Consider the following 16,564-nt stretch of genomic DNA (forward strand, 5'->3'; position numbering starts at 1 on the left):
TGGTTTTGTTATATATATCACCAAAAAGAGTTAAAAATGTGGAATGTTTTGTAGCTACATTTTAAGTGGCCCCAAATGGTCCCTGCCTCTAGCTCTATGTACCTTTGTATTACACTCTCCTATGGAATATATGCTGGACTCAGTGACCCACTTCTAACAGGATAACGCAAAAAAAAAAAAAAAAAAAAAAAGGAGGGGGAAGGACAGTATGTGCCAGTTCGGGTCATAAATTGTGGCACTGCTCTCTTTTGGATCACTCATTTGAGTAAGTCGAACACCCTGTCCTGAGAGTTGTATGGACACATCCACAGTCAGGAACTGAGTGCCTATCAACAGCCACAGGAGAGCTCAGAAGCAGGTCCTTAAGCACAATCCAGTTTTCAAATGATTTTAGCCCCAGGTAACATCCGTATAAAGAGCTAGGCTCTATATTTCTGACTCTCAGATACTCTATGACACTTATTGCTTTAAGCTGCTAAATTTGAGGGTGATCTGTTAATGTAGCAATAATTTATACCTGGGGTGAGGAAAAAAGATGCTAAGGTGAAGAGTTCAAGTGTCGTGAAATAGAATAATGACAAATTGCTGATTATTTCACCACCTGAAATATTATATAAAATTTCATTTTATTTTTAAAAAGGCTTTCAAGTTGGCTGGAGATATAGCTCAGTTGGTATAGTGCTTGCCTCACATGCACAAGGCCCTGGGTTCAGTCCCCAGCACCACCAAAAAAAATGGTTTTCAAGTTAATCAGTGTGTAATAACAGACTGTAAAGAAAAATAATATCGGGCTGGGGATGTGGCTCAAGGGTAGCGCGCTCGCCAGGCATGCGTGCAGCCCGGGTTAGATCCTCAGCACCACATACAAAGAAAGATGTTGTGTCCGCAGAAAACTAAAAAAAATAAATATTAAAATTCTCTCTCTCTCCCTGTTTAAAAAAAAAAAGAAAAATAATATCAATTATAGAATACAAGGTAGCTTGTTTAACACAGGATACTGAGATGACTTGAATCAAATTTCGTTGGCATTAAAAGTTTTTATTTGGAATTTGATCCACAATCTATACAAGTTATTTACAAGACATGAAAATGGAAAACAGCACAAAATACAATTGAGGTATAAGCTAAGAGCACAGTATGTCATGTTTCAATAAATATAATTCAAAATTTGTAAACTAAGTAACCAGATAGATGAGTCATTTTTTTAGTAAAACCATATAAAATATTTATTTCACGTGAGGTAGAGGACAGTTTTGTGTGTCATGTAATGCAACCAACCACAGCAATTTTAATCTTAAAACTGTACATCATTGGCAAAATTATAAATTGAATTGTGGTCAATATATTTAACAATTTGTTTCAACAGTTGCAGAACAGTTAATTCATTTACTGCCTTCACAGGTTAAAAATTCAGAAATAATTTAAGACTACTATTTTGGCATAAAATTATCAGGATAAACAAATACTCCTAACAAGATAGTTAAAAGCAAGTATATTTTATTTTTCACAAATTCTAATTTCCCCAAAAAATGCCCTAGACTTAGCAATTAATTTAGTAGGATGCTTTTACTAGAACTACTTTAAGTATGCTGTGCTTTATTTTCAAGTGAGGTATCTCTATTGAAGAAAAAAAAATCTTATAAATTCATTTTATATTAAACTACTTTGTTTTCTGGGCTTCATTTAAAAAATTTTTTTTTTTTACATTTCTAATTGAAAAACAGTAGCACTACATAAGACATTTAATTCTATTCCTAAGCAGGCTTCAAACTGCATTATATTGTTTAGAAGCCAGTTAAGTGGAAAGATTTTACAAAAAAAGAAAAAGACTGTCCTTTTAAAGAAGATGCATTATAAAATACCCATATGCTTTTCTCCCAATAGTGGAAAGGCTTAAGTATTCTATACTAGAAAAAGAAAATTTTAAGCAGTTTATTCAATTTACCAACATATAATACAGCAGCTGTATGTCCCTTATTGCTGATAGCTTCAATAAAAACTATTAACAAGTAGTTCCAAGCACAGGAATAGATGTACAGTATCAGCACAGTTTTTCATTATAGTAATTTTAATGTCCTGTCATGTGGATTAAATGCATAAAGGGCAAATAAAAAAGTGAGCATTCTTCCCTAAGTAATCAGAACATCTTATCATTAAGAAAATTTCAGAAGCTGAGCAAAATCTTCAGTATTAGCTTTGCAATTAATTCTAGGGAAATACTTTGAGCCTGTTTTATATTACTTGAGTTTCCTTGTCCTTTTACTTTCCTTCAAACAGAAGCCACAGATGTGCAAACAAATTGGTTGTTCTGTCATCTCTTCTAAAAGATATGGATAACCTGCAAATATCATAGTACTTGGTCTATTTCACCTACTTTACTTGTTTTATAATTCAATATGTACAAATGATTTTATCTAAACTGGTAATATATTAAATATGCTATAAAATTAGTTCAAGAAAAATAAAACATCCTAATTTTCATGGACACAGAAATTTAAGCAAAAGAATATGCTTTACAAAAATTAAAGCACAAATCAAACTTATGTTGGTTGGTCAAACTTTTCATAGTGTTAGAAGTTGCCATTTGTGAAATTAGGGTGGCTTAAGAGCTTCCTCATTGACAGCAGGAGGTTTTCCATTTAATACCTTTATAGATTTGGTACATTTTTTCATAAAGTTTAGATTATAGATACGCTATCACTACTCAAATTAAAAATCACTCAACACCCAGTAAGCTAAAATTGTCTTTTTTCCTTCTAAAGATGCTCTACCAAAATTCTTTATAGGCTGATCTTTTAATGCAGCTTTTTAAACATTTTTATTTCTCCTAAAAAGAATAATATTATGAAATCTGAGGAAAAATCTGCTTGCAAGTGAACTTGGCACACAAAAACTAACACCAAAACAAACTAAGCTAGCAATCAGCACACAAAAGCATGCAAAGCATAGAATAATAAGTTCTATATGGATAAGATACTTCAGCAGAGGTCACTTTTAAAAGTATTACAAAAACTTCTACATTGTTTTCAAGCTATATGGTGCAATTTAACTTAAAGTTACTTTTAACAATAACAGGTATATTTACAATTGACTAGAAAACTATTTTCAAGGAAGTTAGAAACGTATGGCACATCAATGAATCTTCTGGAAAACAAAGACTATATGTCACATGGCAAGTTTTATTACATGAAGGACTATGAAAAATATTTCTTTACTCAATTTTAAATCAAGAATTTATAAATAATTTAATGGTGTTACCACTTAGAATTCTAAAGTAACCCATTTCAAAGATTAAGCAATTTATTTTAGAAGTTTTGGGTTGAAACTTAGGTTAAGCTTATAATTTATTAAGTAACATAAGCAGAAAGGTTTTGAGGGAATTAAAAAAATAAATGAAATTATAGGTGCTTGAGTATATCTACCAAAAAGCTGAGTTATGACAAAACTAATTCACAGCTAAAATAAAACTATATTATAAATGTTTGTGATTCTTCTTTCTCCAGATCTAAATCAATGGCACTGGGAGGATATGTCATTTTTAACATATTTCTGCTTGTCATTTTCACATTGTTCCTCCTTGAGGAGATTTCAAGAATCAACCAATTAAGCTATAGGGTTAACACAGTAAAGCTCAAATGAAAATCACACATTATATAGAAAATAAACTACATTTTGTGAAGTACAAAAGTTCTTTTTGGATATATGAGTACCATTAAGCAAAATATGAAAATAACTAGTTAAATGATAACCTAGTAAATTTTTGAAATTCTATACCATTAGAGTATAAGCCTTCTGTGCTGAAAATAGTATGTAACTTTAACTCTAGCTGATTTATTTTTAAAATAAATTTAGATCTCTTCAGTAATTTCATATAGTACCTTATGAGAACATGAAAAACAAAAAACTCATGGAATACTAATCAATCTTCCTTCAGAAAACTTAATATTGAGAATTTTACTTAATAACTAACTACTGTGAGATTTGCTATTAAAAACATTTTTTAGACTTCTTGTGCAAAAAAAAAGTGCAGATGTTGCCCTTCCCCAAAATATGAAATTCCTTTGCCATCTAAAAATTATCCAGAAACCTTTCAGTAGCAGATAACTAAAGTGACCTATATTAACCTATCAGATACTAGCAGTTTACTGTAAATTCCTGATTTTGATATCAAAGAGCAATTGAAAATGGTCCATTCGTGCAAATTTGGTAAGATAACATTTAAACATACAAAAGTCCAAAATAACCTCAAGGTGTTTAATATTTTATAATTTAAAGAAAAACAAATCCATTATATAAATTTTAGTAAAGACCCATAACTACATATAAAAACTGTACAGGATTATGGATTGTATAGAAACCAATGTACATTAATGGAATCAGTTTTCTCAAGAACATTAATATTTTCACACCACTATTAACACCATTAAAAAGCTCAGAAATTATTTTTCTGAAGTCACTACAAAAAAATTCTAAATATAATCACATTTAAATTGAAAGACAAATTACAACGCTTCTTGTGTTTAGCAGCAAAGCATAACTAACAAAGCATGTTATCTTTGCCCATTGTGTACAAGGGTGGGCTATAACTTCATCAATGAAATTCCTCTTAGAAGACACCAAAAAGAAAACTGGTGGAAATTCAGTTCCACAATCTGAACAAAGTAAAAGCAAATTTTGCATATAATAATGAATGTACTATATCAATTCAGAAAGGAGTTTGTGTTGGTGAGAAAAATGGAGACTCAACTCCTCAAGTAGTTCTATATTACATATTTTAATTATAATACCACCATTTTATCTAAAGTTGAGTTTGAAATATGGATAAACAAAATTGATCACTATTTTCCATCACATAATGCAGCTTTTAAAAAGTATACAATTATTAATTTTGCATTAGAAATATAGGTAATTATCTACTAGTTGAAACCATATACTACTGTTAACAAGCTGAGTGAAAAAAAGTACAAAGAAACATACATTTCATTCATTTGGAAAATGTAAAAATTTATGTACTAATATATAATCTCTTCACTTTCTCTGATCTACAAATGGACAGAAAGCCTATTTATCTTCATGCAGATAAGATGTTCAGGATTCAATCACCAAAGCAAGCAACAAACAAAAAACCCTGTCAGTAATACACAAATGAATCTCTTTCATGGTTTCTATTCTTTAGCAGTCTTTGATGATTTCAAAATTTGCAGCTTTAGCTCTTTTATCATCATCTCTAACTTCTGTCTTGCCTCCCGTTCCTGTCTGAGTTCATCTTGGAGTTCTTGTCTATCAGCCTCAGCATGGTCCAATCTCTGTCTCAGCTCTGCCAACTGTGTGATTTAAAAGGCTTTGTCAGTTTTCATTAGTTTTATTTTTCAATTTAATCTTTCTATCATGGTAAAAACCTATTTTCAAATTATTTTTTTAAAAATTAACTATTTCATACATGTCACAATCCCCTTGAATATCTAATACTTTTAATTTGACACAACATTGAGGAAAAAGCAAAGGATCAAAAGGAAAGAACACCTTCATAGTACTTGCAAAATGCCCTACACTTTACTATTTCTCCCTATCACAATGTGATTGTTCATCTTCCCTGAATTGTTAGCTACTATTAACAACAACAAAAAAAAAATTTATTTATTTTTTTGCCTCCAGTGCTTCTGAATATAGTAGGAAACAGTTAAAGCTTATTAATTTGTTGATTTGAAAGTCCAAATACTACATTAAGATGTTTGTTTATTAATTTTATGGTGCTTTGGATCAAACCCAGGGCCTCAGGCATGCTGAGTGGGTGCTCTATCACTGGGCTACATCCCAGTCCAAAATAATATAAAATTTTATATTCAGATTGAGAATAATGATTTAGGTAATCATAATTGAGATTAATGATTTAGGTAATTAAATTTACAGAAACACAATAAAAGTTTAAAGTAAGAAAGTAACAAAGGTCAAAAAACTATCTTGAGACAATAACAGCATGAAGTTGCACTTAGCAGAAGAACTATTTTGAAATCTAGCCTAGCAAAATGAACTTAACAAAAAGGAATTCCTTTAATACAGAAGAAATAGTTTCCACTTCCATGCTGAAAGATCATCTTCATACAAACTGAATAATTCTTACCTGTGCTGCATATTCAGCCTCTTTGTCTTTCTCTAAATTTGAGTCACAGGTACATTTTTGCTTCATTACCTGCTCCAATTTTTTCTCCAAGTCTTTCTGTTCAACATAAAATTCTTCCATTCGTTGAGCATGTTCATTCTGCAAAGATTCAAGCTCTTTCTGCAAATTCTGTTGTTCTTCAGTGAGTTCCTTCATAGCTTTTGAACTACTCAACATTTCCACCTCCTATAACATAAACAATCACAATATAATTTTTACTTTATTTCTATCATTTAAAAATTTCAGTTCAGAAAATATTTAAGCTGGGCATGGTAGCACATGCCCCTAATTCCAGCTATTTAGGATGCTGAGGCAGGAGGATCACAAGTTTGAGGTCAGCCTCAGCAATTTAGTGAGACCCTGTCTCAAAATTAAAAATTGGAAGGGCTGAAGATATAGCTAGTGGCAAAGGGCCTTGAGTTCAATCCCTAGTAACACCAAAAAAAAAAAAAGAAAAGAAAAGAAAAGAAAAGAAAAAAGAAAGAAAGAAAAACAAACCTAAATTCCAACTATCTTATTATCTATTTTCTTTAAAAAATTTAAAGTATGTTAAAATTGCTTATCGGTGTCAACTCTGAACGATCTTAAGTACATCTGCAATACCCCACCTTCACTTTCCTTATTAATAATATGCAAAAGTGTTTTCTTCACAATGTATCATTGTGAAAATAATAATTAGATAATAATTTTATTATCTTAGATAATAATTTTACCATCTGAAGTTGTTGCTTCTTTTGCAAAATTGAGTTCAGCTTCTCCTGTTGTTTTACATAAGTTCTCATTACTTCTTCCATGATTTTCCCCTTATCATCCTCACAAATAACATCTTTGACAAGAAATGAAGATGAAGCTTCATCATGCTTGCTTGAGTCTCTTGCGCAAGTAGCAGACTCTGATTTCTTTTTACTTGTAGAATTATGTGAGACCAATGGATCTTTGAGAGGACAAAAAAAATCAAATAAGGTATGAATATCACTGTTTTAAAAGTCACTAGAACAATCCATAAATCAAATTAAGAAAACAAGTTTATTTACAAATCAAAAGAACAAAACACTTAATAAATTTAAGAAAGAAAGATTTGTACAATGACTTATGAACCATCACCTAAAGAAATAAAAAATCTGAATACATGAGAAGATATCCCATGTTCGTGACTGAAGACCTTAATATTAAAATAGCAGTACTCCCTAAATTGACTGACTCATGCACCCCTATCAAAACATTCAGGTTGTGTTTTTGTTTTTGTTTTTGTTTTGTAGAAATTGTCAAGCATATTTTAAGATTCGCATGGAAATTCAAGGAATCCAAAATAGCCAAAATAACCCTAAAAATAATAATAAAGTTGGAGGACTCAACTCCCCATTTCAAAGCTCAAGTTACAAAAATGAAGATTGTTGGAAATACTAGCCTAAGAACAGACAAATTAGTAGGAAAAAAATTCTGAGTCCAGAAATAAACACATCCACACTTTTGTAGGCAACCATTTTTTGACTAAGGTGCCAAAGACAATGTTATCAAGCAAACATAGTCTTTTCAACAAATGTGAAACTGTATTCCCTTGCAAATGAATAGGACTGGACCTCATACCATATATAAAAATTAACATGGAGTGAAGACCTAATTGTAAGAGCTACGACTCTTAAATGTAAATCTTCCTAACCCTGGATTAGGCAATGGTTTTTTTAGATATGAAACCTAAAGCAAGTAATCAAAGAAAATAAATTGGACTTCACAAAAACTAAAAACTGCTATGCTTCAAGGGTCACTAACAAGAAAGCAAAAAGAAAACTCACAAAATAGCAAATTATATACGTGATAAGGATCTAGTATCCTAAATACATAAAGAACTCTTACAACTCAATAGTGAAGAGATAACCCAATCTAAAAATAAGCAAAGAATTTGAAAAGACTTTTCTCCAAAGAAAATACACAATGTCCAGAAAAATACAAAGCTACTCAACATCATTAGTAGTTGGTGAATTACAAATCAAAACCACAATGAAATACCACTTCACAACCTACAATGGCTTAATTGAAAGACAGACAAAAACAAGTACTGACAAAAAGATGTGCAGAAATTAAAACTCTCACAAGTTACTAACAGGAATATAAAATAATACAGGTGCTTGGAAAAGTTTGACTGTCCCTGAATATGTAAACATATTTGACCACATGATCCAGCAATTCTACTCCTACATAATTACTCAAAAGAACTGAAAACATGTCCACACTACAACTTGTACACAGTTTGCACAATAGCATTATTCATAATAACTGAAAACTAGACAAAATGCAACTATCAATCAACTGAAAGGATAAATAAAATATGATATCTCCATAAAATGGAATATTAAGCCATAAAAAGAAAAGTACTGATACATGCAACACAGTCTGAAAAAATAGTGAAAGAAGTCAAACACAAAGCCACATTGTATGATTATTTTAGTGTGAAATGTCTAGAATAGGCAAATCCATACGACAGAAACAAATTAGTGACTGCCAAAGACTATAGGATAAAAGAATTGTGTGTGATTGCTACAGGATTATAGAATTTCCTTTTAGAGTGATGAAAATGTTCTGGAATTAAATAGTTGTGATGGCTGCAAAACTTTGTGATTTACTAAAAACCACTAAACTGAACACTTTAAAGGGGTAAACCTTAGTATGGAAATTACATCTCAACTAGTTTCTAAAAAATCACTAGAATTTAAGAAATAAAATAAATTAATTAATTAAATTTGCATTATAATGCAAAGAAAACCAAGTTTTGAAAATCTCAAAATGAGGGCTGGGTATGTAACTCAGTAGTAAGCAAGCACAAAATGCATATTTCAATCCCCAGTACCATTTAAAAAAAAAAACCCTCAAAGTATTAAAGTATAGAAATTTCTCAAGAATCTCAATTCTCTGTGAAAACAGTTAAATGAGGCCTCTCCAACTGTTCCAAAGCAGCTAAAATAACTGTCACACCGCCTAAGCACTAAGCAAAGCTGTGCTTCTACGTGGAATGTAACACAGGTAGTATTTGAGTAGACATGTCTCATTTAGTCCATAGTGTTTTTAAAAAAATATTTAGTTTTTAGTTGTAGTTGGACACAATACCTTTATTTTAACGTGGTGCTGAAGATCGAACCCAGGGCCCCTCACACACCAGGGAAGCGCTCTACCACTGAGCCACGACCCCAGCCCTAGTCCACAGTATTTTAAAAGGCATGGTGGATTAAAAAGTGTTTTTTTTTTCTTTTAGATAACCAGTTAGCATTCTGCATTTATGCCATCTGGCTGGCTCCCATAACTTTCAATCCTTGCTTTATTCCATGACTTAAGTTTCTCTGGGCTCTATATCTAACCACTGTTACTTATGTATTATTTCTGAAAGTTCATTAAATGGTTTCTAAGTTCATAATAAGTTAAGGGGAAGGGGAAAGCCAGTCACGGTGGCATACACCTGTCATCCCAGCAGCTTGGGAGGCTGAGACAGGAGGATTGTGAGTCCAAAGCCAGCCTCAGCAGCTTAATGAGACACTAAGCAACTCAGTGAGACACTACTTCTAAATAAAATACAAAAAGGGGCTGGGGGCGTTGCTCAGTGGTTGAGTACCTCTGAGATCAATCCCCCATACCAAAAACAAACAAACAAACAAAAACCTACTAAAGAATCTGACAGCAAGAAAAGGCAGGAATGAAAAAAACGACAAAAATCACTTGCAATATGAAACTATATAGCCTATGAATATCTATCTCATTAGCTTCCGTAGCTATACTCATCCTAAAAAAGTACAGAAATCACCCTGAGTTTTGAAAGGTGACATTTTTAAGGTAAAAGTTTCAATTATCTGTAAAAAGCATACATTTTTTAGATATCTGATTTTTAAATATAATTCCTGAATACTCACCTAATTGACTGTATAATTCTCTATTTGTTTTTAAATCCATTTTCTCCTGTTCCTCAAGTGAGACATCTGGGTAAGACACTGTTTTTTGGTGTTTATTATTAATGTGAGGCTTCTCTGGCTGTCTTGAAAAGGACTTACTTGCCTCTGTCTTTGTGACCTCTTTAGACTGGGATACAGCAGAAGTAAGTGAGACATTTGGAGCAACCACTTTATCACACATGTATAAGTAGTAGCTGAAAATAAAGAAAACCAAGATAAGACACATATTACATATTACATTTAGGTACAAGTCAAAATCAATTTCTTTTTTTACCAAAATATACAATATAACAACTCAGAAAACAGGTCACATAAAAAAGATTTCTTGGGGAAAAATCAGTATTTTAGGCATTAAAATCAAATTATAAGGAAGTTTTGTTATTCTGCAAGTAATTTCTTACACTAAAGAGATACTTACTGGGGGGGGGGGGGGGGNACAGGAGCTTTTTCTGGGGACACCTCATATCCAAACTCCAAGAAGTAGCATATAGTCTTTTCTGCTTCCCTTAAAACCACTGGAGAACTAAAAGCATGCCGCACTTCACAGAGCTGCAGAATAGTTCTGAGTAGCAAGTGAGGTTTACTCCAGAAAGAGAACAGACTATATGCTACTTCTTGGAGTTTGGATATGAGGTGTCCCCAGAAAAAGCTCCTGTGTTAATGCAGGAATGTTCAGATGTGAAATGCTTAGATTATGAGAGCCATAACCTAATAAGTGGGTGGTTCACTGAATGCATTAATAATTTCAAAGGATTAATTGGGTGGTAACTGTAGGCAAGTGAGACATGGCTAGAAGAAATGGGCTATTGGAGGCATACCCTTGGGGGTTGTCCCCTGGCTCCCCACTCTCTGTCTTCTTTCTAGCTGCCATGACCTGAAAGCTTCCCTCCACTAGAGCTTCTACCATGCTGTTCTGTCTCACTGGGGCCCAGAGCAATGGAGTCCAAAGACCATAGACTGAACTGAACATCTGAAACTGCACTCAAAATAAAATTTTCCTCCTATAAACTGTTCTTATCAGGTATTTTTGTCACAGAGGTGAAAAAGCTGACTAATACACTACTTGCCCACCAACCATCCCAAACCCTTGCTCTTTGCTAGAGTGGGGCTGCTTTAGTCACCCATTCCATGACTGACATAATCCATGTTAGTCCAGTGAAGAGCTCCCAGGGTCCTTCTTCTATAATTCAGAAAGAGAGAACAGGGACCATGTATTCTGCCCAGGTACTAGGAAATCTCCTTGTAGCAAACTCCACAGATCAATATTAGTAGTACTTAAAAGACTAGTACTTCCTACTTATTTGATAAAACAGAATAAAAAATCTCAAAAATTAAGATTAAAAGAATAACTATTACTTTGGGTCATAGCTCACATAAAATTGCTCAGTCTATTATCTGCAAGGCTCATAGAACAAATTTGAGCTAGATATTTAACTATATTTTAACTATAATCTAAATAAACTTTAGTGAAAAGATATAACCATTTCACTAATAGTTTATCCCCTAAACCTCAGATGCTCTCTTATACCTCATTTTCATTGTATAGGACATCTACATTGTTCCTCTTTATCAATTTCATGAACGCTACATCTGAAAACTCAGTATTCTGCTAAAAAAAAAAATTTCACAAATTTAATAGTACCCAAAAGACCTTCGTTGAATGCAATAGGTTTAACAGTGATTTTATACAAGTGTACCTTCTTAAAAACAATTTTGAATTTTTGAAGATAATCCATTAACAAGAAAGCCTAACATCATACAGTAAATTCCTAGTTCCCAGAATAGTAACTGGCAGATACCTATTTAATGAATAAATGGATGAATGAACAACAAATAAATAAATGCCACTCACCTGGGATGTAAAAAAGAGTGTGTCTGAGAAACATGGTCACCTTCCTGTTTTATAACAGGATACCATGATTGTAATTCCATTCCTGGTGTTGTATCTGTCTGCAGAAAAATGTTGAAAGGAAAGTTTATTGAAAGGCAAATTTATTTATTTATTTATTTATTTGAGATTATATATATACATGTATACATAATATATTTATATATATATACACACATATAAATTTATTTAAGTTTTATTCACAATCCAAATACACACACACACACACACACATACATATATATATATATATACATATATATATATATATATATATCTCACTCTCCCAAATGCTGGAGATCAAACCCAGGGCCTCACACAGGCTAAGTAAGTACTCTATCACTAAGCTACAGCCTCAGCCCCTCATGGTTAATTTTATATGTCAACTTGAAGAGGCCACAAGGTAAAGAGGAATTACATTCTTAACAATCACCTTCTAGTAAGACAGTCTCTCCTTAAATTACCATGCCTAATCACCTGAAACTCAAAAGGGTTTGCTACATGAACTACCATACCATAGGAAGTTTCAATATGCCTGTTAACATGGATTACCAGAAATGACCTCATCAAATGTCATACATGTGGAATCTATTTTAAACAAGAGTACTATGTGAATGTACAGCCTTGAGAACTTTGATTCTTATTCTTGTTATTATAGTCAACTAGACTGTATCCCACTCCTATAGTGTCTGTTAGACTTGTAACTATATAACATTCTACAGCAATAAGTACTTTGGCAAATTAAACCCAAAACCACTTTGTTTGTTAATAAGTATCAGTAAACCATATTTCTTTATAAATATGGCAAACTTTTTTTTTCACCTCAATGCTGAAGGATGAGCTATATGTGTAAATAAAGGAAGAGAAAAAAGGATAACTTGCAGAAGGTAACTGACAACTTAATGAACATCCACCTATTAAGAATTTTATACATCCTGCTTCATTCTAACCAATACAATTTGATGTAAGTTTCATTCACAATCCAAATCTAGTGTCTATTCTACAATGTCCCTAAACTTTAAATTCTACTTTAAGTAACTGCCAGCACATTTACTTATTTTTAAATATTCATCACTCTTAATTCCCTTTCTTTATTTTTTAATTCTCAAGTCAATCCACTAAGAGAGTCACAAACCATAGGTTCTAAGAAAATTTGCCTTTAAGATTATCTAGTGTATGTAGTCTCTAGCCAATGTCTGAATTACCTATTCAACCCGAAGTGGCTATCTGGTCTCTGATGGAACAACCCCCTGAGGTCAAAAACATTCTTAACTTGAATTTTCAATACCTAGCACCCTGTCTTTCATTCAAGTATTCACTTTCAAGAGTCTCTTTCATATTTGATATCCTATGTTCATGGAAAGAAGTCCAACAGTCTGCATTTTATCAGATACACAAATTAAATAATAAAATGATAGGGACATGTACACACTAACCATAATAAAATGCTGCAAGTTAATTTACCTAATATGCTGTGGTAAGCCACAAACACATTTATAACAAATTATCCTAACTGCATGTTTAAAAGAATTAAGAAAAGCACATATTATACAACAAAACATTCACAAACATGCCAGATTTTCTGTTCTAGTCTGCATTTGTATCAACATACAAATTAGGTTTTTAAAAATATATATAAAATTAAATGACACAGCAGTAATGCTACTGATCAGGAATAAAAATCAGATAACCAAGATATGAGCCATCTATTGACTTTCATCTCTTACATTTCAACTTGGGAATTTGAATTTAATTTAAACATTAAAATAAAACATATTATGTGATTTGGTAATGGAGAGATGATCACTTAGTAGCTTAAGTTAGAGCCTTAACATTTCTAAATGCTTTTATTGCTCATCTTCCCCACCATTAACTACCCCAAAATGAATAGATGGCATTTCACTTCACACATGTAAGCAAAATTTCAGACATATTATTTCATTCCAAAGATTCTTTAAAGTCATAAAACTCCAAATAATAGCTAGGAAAGCAAAATTTAAACAACCATAAAATGTACAGTTATTTTTTTTTTAATTTTGTCTTTAATATTTATTTATTTATTTATTTATTTATTTATTTATTTATTTTTAATTGATTTTTTTTAAATACATGACAGCGGAATGCATTTCAATTCTGATTACACATATAAAGCATAATGTTTCATATCTGTATATAAACTATGTTCACACCAATTCATATCTTCATACATGTACTTTGGAACTAACCTATGCCCTTCAGTAGATGAATGGATAAAAAATGTGGCATATATACACAATGGAATATTACTCAGCAATAAAAGAGAATAAAATCATGGCATTTGCAGGTAAATGGGTGGAGTTGGAAAATATAATGCTAAATGAAGTTAGCCAATCCCAAAAAAACAAATGCTGCATGTTTTCTCTGATATAAGGTGACTGACTCATAGTGGGGTAGGGAGGGGAAGCATGGGAGGAATAGACAAACTCTAGATAGGGCAGAGGGGTGGGGAGGGGAGGAGAGGGGGCAGGGGGTTAGCAATGATGGTGGAATGTGAGGTACAGTTAATTTTTAATAAGTAAAAATTTTAGTAATTAAAAAACTTTAGAAAATGTGTTTTACAAAAGTTTCTCTAAATTTCTGCATCTTATTAAGGTCTTTATACACATGACTCTGATAATTGGATTTTCTAGTTAAAAAAACATTGTATTTTGGTAATATAATGCACATTAGTCTCATAATAATAAATAATTTAGAGCACTTGACTTATTTACAAAAAAGTCACCACTTTTTAAATACATAAGCAATTCCACCCCCTCAGCACCACTGTTCTCATACAAATATTCCAATCTGTACCAACAAAAATAAACCAAAACCTTTAGAAGTCCTAGACAAATGCTCAATAATAAACTTTGTTTTTGGATGGACACTCTAGTTTTTCATTATGGCATCCAGGTAAATAATATAATTTCAAAGTCCTAAAGACAAAATGCTTGAAAATACTGAAGGAATTTCCAAAGAATAAAGCTTTTTAAAAAAAATATATGGAAATTATTTATTAAAATAATTTAAAAGGCACTAAAAATGATAAATTAATTTTTGTATCCCTAAGACAGTAAGTAGGTTCATAAATTTAACAGTCTATCATCCTAATGGAATGATTATGTAAGAAGTAAAATGTAGTGCACATTACTTTATACTAGCCCAACATAAATCATTATCAAGCTTACCAAACACATGACTGGATACATACGTAGGAAATAATTCTTTGGGTACAAAGTGAATATATATGTCAGGTCTTTTTAATACACAAGCCATTCAAGTGTCCAATAAATGATTTTCAGAAGTATAAAAAAGACACCCTACTAGACAGCTGCCAACAACTCTTACTGAAGAAACCAAATCCCTCTGTACAGCATCAGGTTTCAATACTTCCAACATGTTGTGAATGAGTGTCTCAACAACTGAAATGGAATAGTGTTACAAGGTAACAAATAGCTACTTATGAGATCTTAAGGCTTAGTCTTGAGCCTCACTTCATTGTAATCATTAGAATTAATCAACCTAATGCAAAACTGGGACAATATGATCTAAGCATCTGCACTAACTTATCAAAAATGGATTTTCAGGAGTCACAGCAATGCCTGCTGTTCCCACAGACTGAAAGATCATACCACCTACCTCACAAAGCCGATTTTAGGTTTGAAGTGCTTAAAATTACTCACAGGAAAAGCAAAGGATCATGTTCTTAAAAATAAATGTGCAACTATTATCTTACATTCTTCACGTGAAACTATTAGTCTGTCAGTCCCCTCATAACTTAAAAGCAAAAAGCTGATAAAAATCCTGTTAATTCCCAGGACTTCAAATATATATATACATATATATATATATACATATATTTTATAATACATACTCAATATATACACACACACACACACACACACATATATATATTTCTCTCTCTCTCTCTCTCTCTCTCTCTCTCACACACACACACACACACACACACAGGAATTCTGTGGTGTTCAAAACATTTAATATGCAACTATGTAGAATCCTCAATGTCATAAATGTATTTTCACTGAAATGTCAAAACTTTTAATCTGAATAAGTACAAGACTACTTTTTTCTCATCTTAGTAGGTATGCTTTTTAAAAAATTATGACCCCAGATTATTTGGGCCTTCAAACAATGTTAACTGGCAACATCAAAATGGAAATTAATTAATCTTACTATATGTGATATTCTCTATTTTTCTATTTTATTCTATTTCATGTTTTTTTTAAAATGCAGGTGACCCATTAAATTGATTTCATGACCCTCCTGACCCCTTTCAACTGGGTTCTCAACAGAATTAGAAATGCCCCAAGGCATTCTTTGTATGTATGTAGTGAATCAATTTCTCTCCAACCATGTAGAATGGTGCATGTAGAATGGTACTAAGTACCATCCTCAAGAGAACCTGACCTCACTCAAATCACATATCCTGTAGGACTTACTACTCCCCTCATAGAACACCAGACAAGAAAGGCTTGAAAAGCTACAGTTCGAAAAGAAACTCAGACCTAAGAATGAATATATATATATATATATATATATATA

At 32.1% G+C, this 16,564-nt stretch overlaps 1 protein-coding gene across 3 annotated transcripts in view; it reads right to left on the reverse strand.

Annotated features, from left to right (window-relative positions):
- Positions 1-1,017: 1,017 nt before the first annotated feature.
- Positions 1,018-16,564, reverse strand: part of Skil (SKI like proto-oncogene) — a 24,131-nt gene continuing 8,584 nt past the window's right edge. The window contains exons 2-6 of one of the 3 annotated variants that reach the window (XM_048814309.1): positions 11,948-12,045; positions 10,057-10,289; positions 6,874-7,094; positions 6,191-6,346; positions 1,018-5,324 (exon numbers count right to left, since the gene is read on the reverse strand). In XM_048814309.1, the coding sequence (XP_048670266.1) occupies positions 5,166-5,324; positions 6,191-6,346; positions 6,874-7,094; positions 10,057-10,289; positions 11,948-12,045 (867 nt within the window). In that variant the 3' untranslated portion in view covers positions 1,018-5,165. Of the gene's footprint in view, positions 5,325-6,121; positions 6,347-6,873; positions 7,095-10,056; positions 10,290-11,947; positions 12,046-16,564 lie in introns of all 3 variants that reach the window. The other 2 variants (XM_015494277.2, XM_015494276.2) reach the window with 2 other exon arrangements.

This window comes from Marmota marmota, unplaced genomic scaffold (assembly GCF_001458135.2).
Source record: "Marmota marmota marmota unplaced genomic scaffold, marMar, whole genome shotgun sequence".
NCBI lineage: Eukaryota > Metazoa > Chordata > Mammalia > Rodentia > Sciuridae > Marmota > Marmota marmota.